Source organism: Tupaia chinensis, unplaced genomic scaffold (genome assembly GCF_000334495.1).
Source record: "Tupaia chinensis unplaced genomic scaffold, TupChi_1.0 Scaffold000060_1, whole genome shotgun sequence".
Taxonomy (NCBI): domain Eukaryota; kingdom Metazoa; phylum Chordata; class Mammalia; order Scandentia; family Tupaiidae; genus Tupaia; species Tupaia belangeri.
In genome coordinates, this window is record NW_006159518.1 from 2,545,452 (window position 1) to 2,558,423 (window position 12,972).

The following is a 12,972-nucleotide window of genomic DNA, read 5'->3' on the forward strand; positions in this document are numbered from 1 at the left end:
AGCACAGAAAATCATTTAGCATCATTATTAGTATCATATTTGAAGAGAAAAAGTCCACCTATTTTGGGGAACCTTTCAACCTGCATAAGGAAGGTTTAACTACTTTAAGAGTTTTTCATTAGTTCATTTGCACTAGAAAAGTAAAGTAGCCATAACAGGGGTTTGAGGTTAGAGAGGGTGAAAGGATAAGTTGAAAGAATGGCTCTTATAAATAGTTTTATCTTTTTTAATTAAGTGTAACCATATGCTGTTGATAGCTTTATATCTTTGGACAAAGTCGCACATGAACATTTCCAACATGCATTTTTCTTTTCTGTCCTTTGAAAGTCTGTTTTAATGATTCTCTGGTTAATTCCAGGCTGAATTAAGCAAAAATCTTATTTTTTTCATTCATTATGTTTGTGAGTTTTGGGAGGTGGCATTAGGGAGGTGGATGGAGAAGTGATGGTAAAGAGAAATTCATAGCTAGAGGGCAAATTCCACTTAACATGTGACTCAGCTGAAGAACAAAGAGATCATCATTGCAAGTAATCCAGGATTCGGTCCAATTAAAATCTTTACTATTTATCCCTTTTCTATGTTTCAGTAAGATGGGTCTCTTAGAAATATGAGCATCCAGTTAAATTCAGATGCTGCATGCTGAGACAACTGCATCTATGTTCCTGTCTGGCAGTAAATGCTTTCTGCCTTCAAGCTGGAACTTATTTAGCCTAGCTTATCTGGTGCTGCTGTAGCAACCATCAGTCTCCAGGCAACTGAGGCACGTTGACCTCTCAGTTGAACTGAGTACAGAACTACTTCAATTTAGCTCCCTGAGACAATAATATTGGTGTTGAATGTGAAAAATGTGAATTTTTCGAGGCAATGTTCAAGGGAAAGGATGCAGAAATACTTAAAATAGATAGAACTCTTAAAAGTGGGGTGTGTTTGGTAGTTGAATTTTTTTTCACGATAGTATAGTTTATTTCTGTTTAACTTTCATATAGACTTTGTTTACAAACCATATAATTCACTGTGATTAGATGGTCACTTCCTAGCCTTTGAGTTAGGTTGCTTTAAAGGTAGTTGATAGAAAATAAAGGGAAAAATGTGGTAAAATGGATAGGTAGATGAAAATTACCAATATTTAAAACGTGCAATTTTGAGAAGTCTTATATCAAGAAAACCATCACACTAGCAAGAAGATACTTTAAAATATTAATAGGGAACAGAAATATTACATTTTAATAATGTTTTACTCCTCTTCTCCCCCCAAAAAAGAAACTTAATGAAAGAAATGATTTATAGTAACTGGATTGATGCCAGCAGGACAGTTATCCAGAGGTCATTCTTTCTGATCTTCATTTTCAGAAAGATGGACAGACCTCTTGTTGGGCTTGTTTGTGGTTTTAAGAATTGTTCCCTAGAAATGGTCAGGGAAGGGGACCAGCAGTTAGCGTAATGGCTATGTCGCTGGACTCCCATGTAGTCGACCGCGGTTTGAGTCCTGGACCTGGTGGCTTAAACTCACGTTGGGCACCTGTGCGTGTGTGCCCAACATCCCGAGAGGAGAATGGAGGAGAAGGGATTGTGGCATGGCCGTTCCCCCCCCCCCCCCCCGGCGTTGCGCTTTCCCCCCCCCCCGGGGGGGGGGTGATTTCTCACTTTCTTTCTGGCGAGCGCACGTGCCCTATAGCAAAAACCTCTCAAAAAAAGAGGGGGAAAGCAGATATTTGTCCCGTATTGAGCAGGTGAGAAAGGCTGATAGCACAGATTTTGGGCGAAAAAATTGTAACCCAATTTGTTTTTTGTTTTTGTCCTATTTTCTTATATGTTAATTGCTTTTAGAATAATTGTTTATTTGGGACCAACAGAGGAAATGGTTATGTTGCTGGACACCCACGTAGTCGACCATGTTTTGAGTCCCAGACCAGGCGACTTGAAACTCACACTGGGCGCACATATGTGCATGTTCAATATCCTAAGAGGAGGACATTGGAGAAGGGAGTGCCATCCACCACCTCCACCTCGCCCCCACAGGGGAATGATTTCTCTCCTTGTGTTTCTCTGTTCTTTTACAAGTAATTAATTGCTAGAAACCCTTCTTTACTACATGCTAGTATATAAGTAATAAATTATAGTTACAGCAACGTTATTAGAAAGTATTGGGTCTTCAGGAAAGTCATGACACATTTTTGCATAGGTCACATTTCCCAGTGACCTAATAGAGCTCTTGGCCATGGGCGTGTTTGTGGGTCCTCTGCTTGTTGGGTAAGTAGAGGTATAAATTAGTTTCTAAAGGATTGCCATTAATTTTTCTTTGTGCTTTTCAAGTCCCACTGTCTCCCAACTTATGTCCATTCTGTTCTGCTTTTGGAGAATTCAGGTGTTTTTGTTTGAAAGACGAGTTCTGTAATAGAGATATGTAAGATTTAATATGATGAAAAGTAATCATTTTTTATATCCCGCCTTCTGAGTTTGGCTTTTGGATACTGTCTGCGTATAATCAAATTCCTTATTCTCCCACATGTTATTGTCACAAGAAATGATAGAGATTTAAAAGTAATTTGAAGTTCATTGTCCAAGATTTATTTATATATGTACTAAATGCAGGTAATTGAGTATTTTTAAGATACCATGCAGTGATTAAGGTTTTGCAGATTTCTGTGACACTTCTACTTCAATTTTGAATACTTTGTTTTCTAGTATTATAATATGTGTTATATATCATCCTTGAGTTCTTTCCATATGATGTCTGATGATGGCATTTGCATCCTATTCGAGAAAATGGTTCCATTTGCCTGGTAGATTCAACTGATTCTGTTGAATATCTGTGTTTGTACTTGATTAGTCAGAGTGGAAGTTTCATTGTAAATAATTTCATAATGGCTAAGTTACCTTTCAAGCAAAGTAAGTGTTTAAAACTTTTAATGTCACTTAGTCTTGGATGAGAAAGAGTTTAACAGCAGAAGGTCACATATTTGGTAAGCACAGGAAATAAATTTGGAATCCAGACAGCCTAACTCCGTAGCCTGCTCTCTAATTTCTGTTACTGTGAAGCTGACTGTCCCAGTGATGTGCCCTTAGACTGGAGCTATCTGTTTGATAACATGCTTAGAAACTTTACTGTGTTCATTTGTGCGACACAAAGCAAAATAACAGAAATTTGAGTCAAAAGTCCTTCTGTTCCAAGATCTTTGCTATTCACTAGTGTGCCCTTAGGCAGGTCTTTTAATTTTTGTGAGCTACAATTTTTTCATAGGTAAAACAGAAATACTTTAAGTACCTGGTAAACATACTCTACCAGGTGTGTTATCAAGTTCACATGCAGACCATAAAATACTTAAGAATGAATGGTTACTATTTTCAACTGTTCCATAAAGAGCTTGATTAGCAGTGGGAAAAGAAATTGTATAGAAACATTTCCATTTGGGAACAGCGGTTAGCATAATAGCTATGTCTGACTCCCATTTAGTCGACCGCAATTTGAGTCCCGGATCCAGTGGCTTAAACTCATGCCGGACGCGTGTGTGTGCGTGCCCAAGATCCCAAGAGGAGAATGAAGGAGCATGGATTGCAGCATGGCCTTCCCCCCCGGGGAGTGATTTCTCACTTTCTGTCTCTCTGTCTCTCTCTTTCTGGGCCACTGGCAGGGTCCTATTGGAAAAAAAAAAAAAAAAAAAGAAAAAAAAAAAAGAAAAGAAACACTTCCATTTATTAATAATAGTATTAACAGGGAACAGCAGGTAGTGTGGTGGTTAGCGCTGGACTCACACATGGCCTACTGTGGTCAGTGTCCTGGACCTGGTTTTCTCTCTCTCTCTCACTCTCTCTAATGTTCTATAACAAATTAAATAGAAAATTATTATAATAAATAAAACTAAATTAATTTTTTATCTTTTTAGTGAGATTTTTATGCCACAATCCCTTTGCTTCCATTTTCCTCTCTGGATTTTGGGCACACATGCTTATGTGCCTGGTGTGAATTTCAAGGCTCTGGGTCTGGGACTAGAACTACAGTAGGTCATGTGTGGGTCTAGCACCTTAACCAATACATTATCTGCTGCCTTCAATAAAATAATTATTTAAAATAAATTATATTAATATTTTCTGTTAAAACTCATGCTAACGTAGATATATGAATTTACCATTTTATGTTTAGCTGTGGATTAAGATCTTTTTAATTTTTTTTAAAGAATTATTCATTTATTTATTTTTATTTATTTAGTTTTATTCTTTAATTTGACTTGAGAGAAACAGACAGAAAAGGAAAGTGAGAAAGCAAGCTACCAGGTCTGGGACTCAAACCACAGTCAGGGGTCCAGCAGTTACCATAATGGCTATGTCGCCGAACTCCCATGTAGTTGACTGCAGTTCATGTCTCCTGGACCCGGTGGCTTAAACTCACGCCGGGTGCGTGTGCGTGCATGCCCAAGATCCCGAGAGGAGCATGGAGGAGAAGGGATTGCTGCGTTGCCATCTCCCCTGGGGGGTGGTTTCTCACTTTCTGTCTCTCAGTCTTTCTGTCTTTGTGGTGAGCACACGCGCCCTATAGCAAAAATCTCTCAACAAACAAACAAACAAGCAAAACCAAACACAGCCATGTGGGAATCCAGTGCCTTAACCACCTTGCCACTTGCCAGTCTCTGGATTAAGGTCTTTTTCAGTTCTGAATTTCATGTCACCTTTGTCTTCGTTACTTAATTTTTTTCCCCCAAAGATAATCAATACATGAATCAGACATTAACCAGTTAAGAAACCTACTTAGAATTGATTGGTTATTCCATATAGTCCTGTTGTCCAATCGGGAGTGTTTAGTGATGGTTAAACTACACTTTATCTATCCCCTCCTACCACTTTATGGAAACTGAACTGTGGAGCATTTCAGCATTTGTCTAAACAATGGTTTTGAATATGTTAAGCTCATAACAATTAGGGAGTAGTTGGGGGCATTGAATAATGTGGAATGATGCAATTGAACCTGACAGCTTCAACAGGCAGCCCACTCATGGGACCTGAAAGTTGTTCACACTTGGTTTCATCTCTCATCACACGCAGAGTATTAAAGCCTTACTGTAGTAGCTGACACAGAAGTGGAGTCTGGTATCAGAATGTGTTTCATATTGTAAAGTTTGAATCAAGCTGAAGAATATATGAAACTTTTCATTGTTCTCTAATCTCTGTCTTTTCATTTGTATTTTTACTGGAAATATTTCTGGCTAGATTATGCTTGCATATTTAAATATATATGTATGTGTGCGCATGTGTATATAAATTGCATTTTAAAACATTTGAATCCTTACATTGTATTTGTACAATATAAGGATTGTACAGATATATGTTATAATACTGCTGTATTGTTATAGAATGTATAGATTAAACTGTCACTGCGTAATGAGGCATTTTACACACCAACTTTTCACATGGAAATACATTTGACCTCTGAATATAGTTACAGTTAGTATCAGAATATAATTGGTTAATTGTATCCACTAATAAAGTTAATGGAAAAGTAGAAACTGTAATAGCTCATAAAAATAATTTTTTAAGATAACAAATTAAAACGTGAGTGCTTACCAGCTGCCAAACATTCTTCTGCATCCTCTGCATATATGAACTGAATTCTCTTAACACTCCTGTGAGCTAGATGCTATTAATTTTCCCCATTTTACAGATAGAAATTAAGGATAGAGGTGTGTAATGATATGCCCAGAACAAGACAGCATGGCCTTGGCAGGTTCTTCTAAAAGAATATATGAATTAGGAATTTTTAAAAGTAAGTACTCAGTGAGTCTGACAAGATTTTGGAAGAATGCATTTTTAAATTATATGTCAGTGCTACAAAGCTTAAAGAAGCAGTAGCTACTACGTTTTTGAGCTTGTTTGAATCGTTTGACTTTAATGTTTATTGACAGGTTAATTGTGCACTTACGAAAATGCTTGCCATAACCTGTTACTGTATGATTGAAGTACAAAATTTTAAATCCCCTTCTAGATATACATTGCTATGATACTTTCCAAAGGTGAAATTTGTATAGGTACTCTCTTTCAAACTTGATTTTCCTTTTTTATAATCTACCTTTATCGGCATTAGGGAGGAAAGATTATGCTTAATGATACCCACTTTTCTATTCAGACAATTGAGTGGACATAGCCTGACTTTTTTCCCCTGTACAACTTACCCCTTTAGAATGAGCCAAGTGCCTGGGAATTTGATTGAAGTTCTACTTTACAACTAGAGCTCTTTATTAAAAAGTTTGTTTTTGAGAGAGAGAGAGAGAGAGAAAGGGACTGCCCTGTTGTGATCCTTCTTCCAGTCAGCCACCCAGGGTGGGATCTGAACCCTAGGCCCTTGCGTATAGCTCCAGTACCACACAGTAGCATCCCAGCACCTAGTGCTCTTTTAAAACATCTCTGGGGTTATAAGCAGACATTTGAAATATGTAGAAAAAAATACGTCCTGACTTTTCCAACAACCCACTATAAGAGGTGACCTGTTAACAATAGGAGAAATTTCAAGCTGAAATGCAATTTTAATCTTAATATTTTAATATGGCATGCCATTCTATGTTCTTAACATGCATTTAATATGACCTGTCATTTTATGTTCTTAATGTGCATTTTTTCTTGATGTTTAATATATTATTGTAAATTTTCTGAGGGTATTCTTTAACTCATATACCTAAACATATTTTGTTTAAAAGTGACTTAAATTTAGCTTAATAATTATTCATTTCTTAACCTAATAGTGTTTGGGTCTATTTTGTAGAATAATTATACTGCTTTCAATGAGTTTTTTTTTTTTATTAGAGTAATCAAATCAATGTCATATAATGTCTAGAGTGGAAGTAGCTCCTTTCTGTTATGAACCCTAGAAGTAGCATGCAGAAGTTGACTATGGCAGTATTAACTTCCTATTTTGAAATAGTTTTAGCTATATAGAAAAGTTGCAGGAACAGTACGAACATTCACTTTACATCATGGATATTCTTTTTTTTTTTTTGGTTAATTTGCCAAAGGACTTGTGTGCTTGCCAAAGAGAGAGAGAGAGAGAGAGAAAGCACCCTCTATAAGGAATGGGCATGCCACAGTCCCTTCTCCAATTCTTCCTCTTTCTGGGATTCTGGGCACACACGCACCACACATCTGGCATGCTTTTCAAGCCACTGGGTCTGGAACTTGAACTATACATTCAGCCATATGAAATCCTGCTCCTTTAACCACCAGGCCACAGGATGGCCCACGTCACGGCTCTTTTTACTCAGCCTTTTCTAGTGTTAACAAGTCATATTCTTATCATGCCAGTGTATCCAAGGAAAATGAATACCCGTTCACAATAGCCATTCTCCTTACCTGGGCAGGATAATATTGAAATGTTTTAAGATTGGGGGACCAGCAGTTGGTATAATGGCTATGTTTCTGGACACCCATGTAGTCGACCACAGTTCGAGTCCCAAACCCAGTGACTTAAACTCACACTGGGTGTATGTGCGTGTCCCCGCAAGATCCCGTGAGGAGAATGGAGGAGAAGGGATTGCCGTGTGGCCATCCCCCTGGGAGGTGATTTCTCACTTTCTGTCTCTCTATCTCTCTGTCTTTCTGGTGAGTACATGTGCCCTATAGCAAAAACCTCTCCAAAAAAAAGAAAGAAAGAAATGTCATAAGATTGATTTTTACCTCTCTCCAAAAATAATTCTAGTCTTTATATAGATCTTCTGAAGTAGATTTTTGGTACTTTAGTGATTTGTTTTCAGCAGACTTTTAAAAAAGATGTGTCTAAGGGAGGCTGTAGACTAGTATTGGTATGTTAATGTTACCTCTCTTTTCTTGTTCCATATTTCTTTTATATAAAAACTTTCCATGCCCTTATGCTTCATAACCCTTGTTGTTTGTGTTAACATGGACTTGCTTCTGTTTTCCTGACTTTTGTGCTTTCACTTGCTAATGACAAGGAGCTCTGAGTGTACAAAATGCCAGCCCCTGCGTGTATTCTCTCATCAGTAAGTGGGCTTTCTTAGCGCTCTCACCTATTCATCTTCTCTGCTACTGAGTCATGGAATCTTTTCACTTAAACATGGGGGTTCTTGACCCAGAGGCACCAACAAAAAGGGTTGTCATGGGTTCCCAGCATTAACCAGTTCAAACGTTATTTCATAAGTGTTGGCCACGCAGTGACAGATGTGGGTGTAAAGTAACACCACTTGTAACTCATGATGTCCACCTTAAAATGATGTTCATTGCTTAAGATTTTTAGCAAAAAGTAGAGTGGTTTAGATGTGTTAATACACCAAACTCTGTCTGAAAATTTTAATGACTTTTTATTTCTTCTGAAATTTCCTTGTCTATATAGCTAATAATTTAAGAAAGATAAATAACTACTAGGTGTATTTTTAGCCATCCAGACAGTTTGAGAAACTGCTCTTTTAGAATAGTATTCCCATTTTAGTTTATTATTATTAATTTTTGCAGCCATTTAAAAAAATGTATACTTTTCTGGGCTGGCCTAGTAGCCAAGTATTTAAGGGAGCCAGATCCCCCATGGCTAGCCACAGGTTGAAATCTGGCCCTTAGAACGCGAGAAATGTTCTGGGTGCCTGTGCATTTGTACCTAAAATCCTGGCAGGATAGAGAACAAGAGAAAGGATTGTGATGTGACCACACCCTATTGAGGGGACCTTTTCCCTGTCTCTTTATGTCTTTGGTTAGCACAGACTGCCTTTGGCAGTTAAAAATACATATATATTCATAGATATTTCTCTGCTTTAGAATAAGCTAAAGATTCTTTATCCTTTTCTGATGATAGTTGTTATACAAATCAGTTATTATGTTGGACTACTTCCTATTTTTTTTAAAGAATTATTTATTTATTTATGTATGTATGTATTCATTCATTCCAACTTGGCCAGAGAGAGGGGCAGAGCAAACTAGCAAGAGAGAGAACAGGAACATGAGAAAGCAAGCCCCCAGGTCCAGAACTCGAACTGTGGTCAGCCATGTGGGGGAGTCCAGTGCCCATAACCACCACACCACCTGCCGGCCACAATCTCATCTCCTTCATTCTCCCCTCGGGATTTTGGGCATGCATGCACATGCACCTGGCATGAGTTTTAAGCCTTGGGTTCAGGACCCGAACTGTGGTCTACTATACGGGAATCCAGCGATGTAACTGTTATACCATCTGCTGGTCACTCCCCCACAGTATTTTTGTTATAGTATACATATCCCATGAAATTTTTGAAGACTTCTTATAGAAAATCCTCGGTGGAAGGAATCCTTGCCAAGAGCGTATTCCTGATAAGAGTTGGATCTTTGGATTTTTATGAAGAGATTAAGGCAGCTCATGATACTAATCGGGACTTTAAAGGTATTCTAATTGGCATAATGTTAGTTATGCTGTCACTGATATATAAAGGAAGTGACTGCATGAGAAGACAATCAGAAAGCTAGGAATGCTTCCTTGCTTTGCGTGCTAGGACATCTAGAGGTTCACGTTCTTTGAGTCTTCAGCAGTCTTTGATACTCTCTCATTCTTCCTTACATTTTCTCCTTGCCAGCTGTCAGCTGGTACTTTTTGCTGCCAACAAACTGTCTAAAGATACTATTTTTTCTTCCTCCTTCTAATTAATTTTCCACTTTTAATCTGTTATATGCTTAGTTGATCTTTTTGGAATTGTGTCTGTAGTAATAGTAAATTGGCTCTGCAAGAGATGTTTTTAAGTTTTAGTTACCTGGGACTTTAACACATGGGACTGGTAACATCTGGTTTTTCTATTGGTTTGTTTGTGTTTTTCTAGTTGTAAGTTATTTTGTCAGTAGCTGTGATTTCCAGATAGTTGGTTTCTGGAAAGGTAAAATCTTAACTATGTCTCAGATGAATCCCGTGTTTCAGGTTTCCTATGTTATTAAATACATGGTAAGTGTCCAGTGTCGCTGTAGGCCGAGACTATAGCTTAGGATTTCCTGAGGGCTGAATTGATTGTGCAACACTTTATCATAAAAACATAGTGACTTTATATGCATATCTTTATGAAGAAGAAAAATGAAAGCCAGAAATTGATTAGTTGAATTTACACATTCAAGTATAAACTATAAAATATGTGGTTTGAAGTAGTCAAAGCAAGGACAGGATTCCACACCACAGGACTGTTTCCGAGAGTTGTAAGACTTAATAAGTTGGCTAAAGGCCAAGCTACAATTTCAGAATATGAGTATATCTAGAAACAGTTTATTCTCTGTAATTTTTTGCTTGTTGTTAACCACTGTCGTCTTAGTCTCTTGTGTGCAGTTACACATGTCAGAATGTCCTGCATCTTTTGTTCTGCTGTTACTCAGCTTCTTTGTTAGAAGTGCTTCGGTTCTTTGAAGTTATTTTTAAGAGTTTTGTTTTGAAATAGCTATGCAATTACTTCATTTCATAAAAGTCGAAGTTTGTTTTCATTCATGGAAAAGAATAAGTCTACTTTAAGATGTGTGATTTTGTTAAATCTGAAAATTATTTCAGGCCAGTGGAAAAAAGTCTTCTGTGAGTAACAGTATTTGTGTACAGGAGATTGCTTCTAAAATGCTACATTTTAAGGTTATAATATTCTTGGAAAGTGCTAGAGAGTAGTCACATCACAGAAGGCATTTTTATTACATTGGATTACGCAATACTTTGGCCAGCCTCCTTAGCTTCATCTGTTTCAGGGTTCATTTTCGCTTGTTTGGCACAGGTCCCAGTAGAGGCCTTCAGAATTGTGGTTAGCGACATGAATGAATTACAAACTTTGGACGAGCTCTTCACTTAGTAGAGCTGGCTCTCTGCCAAAAAGACAGTGCCTTATATGGGGTCAGGGCAACGCTGTGATTCGTTGAGCCCTGCATTGTATAGAAAACATACTTGTGATGCCTGTTTGCTTTCTTTTAAAATAAAAACAAAACAAAACAGAAAAAGCAGCAGGCTTCCAACTCTGTCAGAATAGGAAGTAACAGAATAGTGTGCAGGTCTTACTAATGACAGAGTCCAGCAGTGGAAATACGGCCTTGCATAGTTAGAGTACTGGAGGTACAGATGGGCCTTTGACCTCCTCAGCCAGCTTGTAATGGAAGAAATGGAAGCATTCGTTAGACCTCTGTTGTGTACCTGTCCTTGTTTTATACACGGTTTAATAAGATTATGTCATATGTCCACATGGTTACCATTCCATTGAATTTTGGTATCAACTAGATACATTAGAAAATTAAAAATGCAGGAATAGTTAACTTTGAATGTGTCACTTTTAAAAAAATTTATGATTAAGTAACTTCAAAAATTGATATTTCAAAATGAAATTTGCTTTTCAGAAAATAATTTTTCCATATATTCTTAAATTGGAGAAAATAGTTACTAGGTCTGTTAGGAAAATCATTAAGATATTTTCACATGTAACTCATTTTTTATTGTAATTCTTTTCATTTAGGCAAATACCCTACCTGGATCATCTCTTAGCCAGCCACCATCACATATGTATGGCAGTAGATTAAATCCAAATTCATCAATGGCAGCTCTTATAGCCCAGTCTGAAAACAATCAAACCGGTAAGTCCTCAAGAATCACTAAACTCTGGGACCAGCAGTTAGCGTAACGGCTATGTCACTGGACTCCCATGTAGTCAACCGCAGTTCGAGTCCTGGACCCAGTGGCTTAAAATTCACGCTGGGCGTGTGTGCGTGCGTGCCCAAGATCCTGAGAGGAGAATGGAAGAGAAGGGATTGTGGCATGGCCATCCCCTCTGGGGGGTGATTTCTCGCTTTCTGTCTCTCTGTCTCTCTCTGTCTGTCTGGCGAGCGCACGCACCCTATAGCAAAAAAAAAAACCTCTCCAAAAAAAAAAAAAAAAGAATCACTAAACTCTGAAATTCCACCCTTCCCTAATAATTCTTCCCTCTATTTTTATTTGGAAAATGTTAGGGGGTGTGGTTAATACAGAATTGTGCCCCCCCCCCTTTAACCAGAAGAATCACAGTTGGAAGTAAATAGAATGCCCAGCTGTAAAATAGTGATGTGCTTTTTTACTGTCTGAAATGTAAATGTTTAAGCAGAGCCATCAGCAGGCAGGAATGCAACAACGTCTCCTGTGACTTTTGTGATTGATGTGTTCAGTGCTCAGTTCTGTGCAATGAAAGTAACAGAACACTGGGCTTTTCTGTGAATAGCCTAAACCTTTATTTGCATAATTCATGAAATTGCATTACACAAACTTGGTTTTAAAAAATCCTGTTAGAGAATTTCTACAGTGTTTAGTAATCCTGTGAATTTTTACCAGTTGACATTTGTAGCATTTGCCTCTTGTGCTGTTTTAATGAACCACTAGATGTGCTTTGTTTCATCCATCCTTAAGGATTTGTTGACATGTCCAAGTAGTCATGCCTGTTTGGGGGAAGGGAATGGGTTTAGCAGTTCACCAAGAATGGATCAGTCATGTCTTTACCCTCTAAGGGGCAGAGGTTACCTGACTCAGAATACAGGGAAGACAACCTTGAAAGGGGCCAGACAGGGTACTTTTGTAAGGTGCCAACTGTAGGGGAAATCCAAGTTACTTTTCAAGCTTAGATATTTGGTATTACCTAAGGAATATTTTGAAGATTAAAAAAAATTTTTTTTATCATCTGTTAAGTGCAGAACTCTGTATTCCTATTTGTTTCTGTCAGTTTGGAAATTTAGCATTGTGTGTAATTTTATCCTTGGTGTGAGGACCCATGTGACATCTGTAATTTTAGTCTCAGTGTGCATCTGTATGTAAACGTGTTTGATGACATGTCTTGGGATGCAAAGTGTTAAAAAATACTAAGCATAAGGATTTGCTGTGATAAGCATACAGATTAGCTGTCCACAGCTGTGATTCATTACTTTAACCGTAGAAATTAAAAGTGGCTAAGGGGAGGGTACTGCAAATGCAAACCATGCTTCTGTGCTGTAAAATTGAAAGAAATGAAAGAACAGAACATAATCCATGGCCTTCTACACCCACAAAAA

At 37.8% G+C, this 12,972-nt stretch overlaps 1 protein-coding gene across 1 annotated transcript in view; it reads left to right on the top strand.

The window, feature by feature from the left end:
• MLLT10 (MLLT10 histone lysine methyltransferase DOT1L cofactor) overlaps positions 1-12,972 on the top strand; it is a 292,936-nt gene that overhangs the window by 261,142 nt on the left and 18,822 nt on the right. Inside the window, 1 exon segment of the mRNA XM_027776734.1 lies at positions 11,418-11,535. Within this exon segment, the coding sequence (XP_027632535.1) occupies positions 11,418-11,535 (118 nt within the window).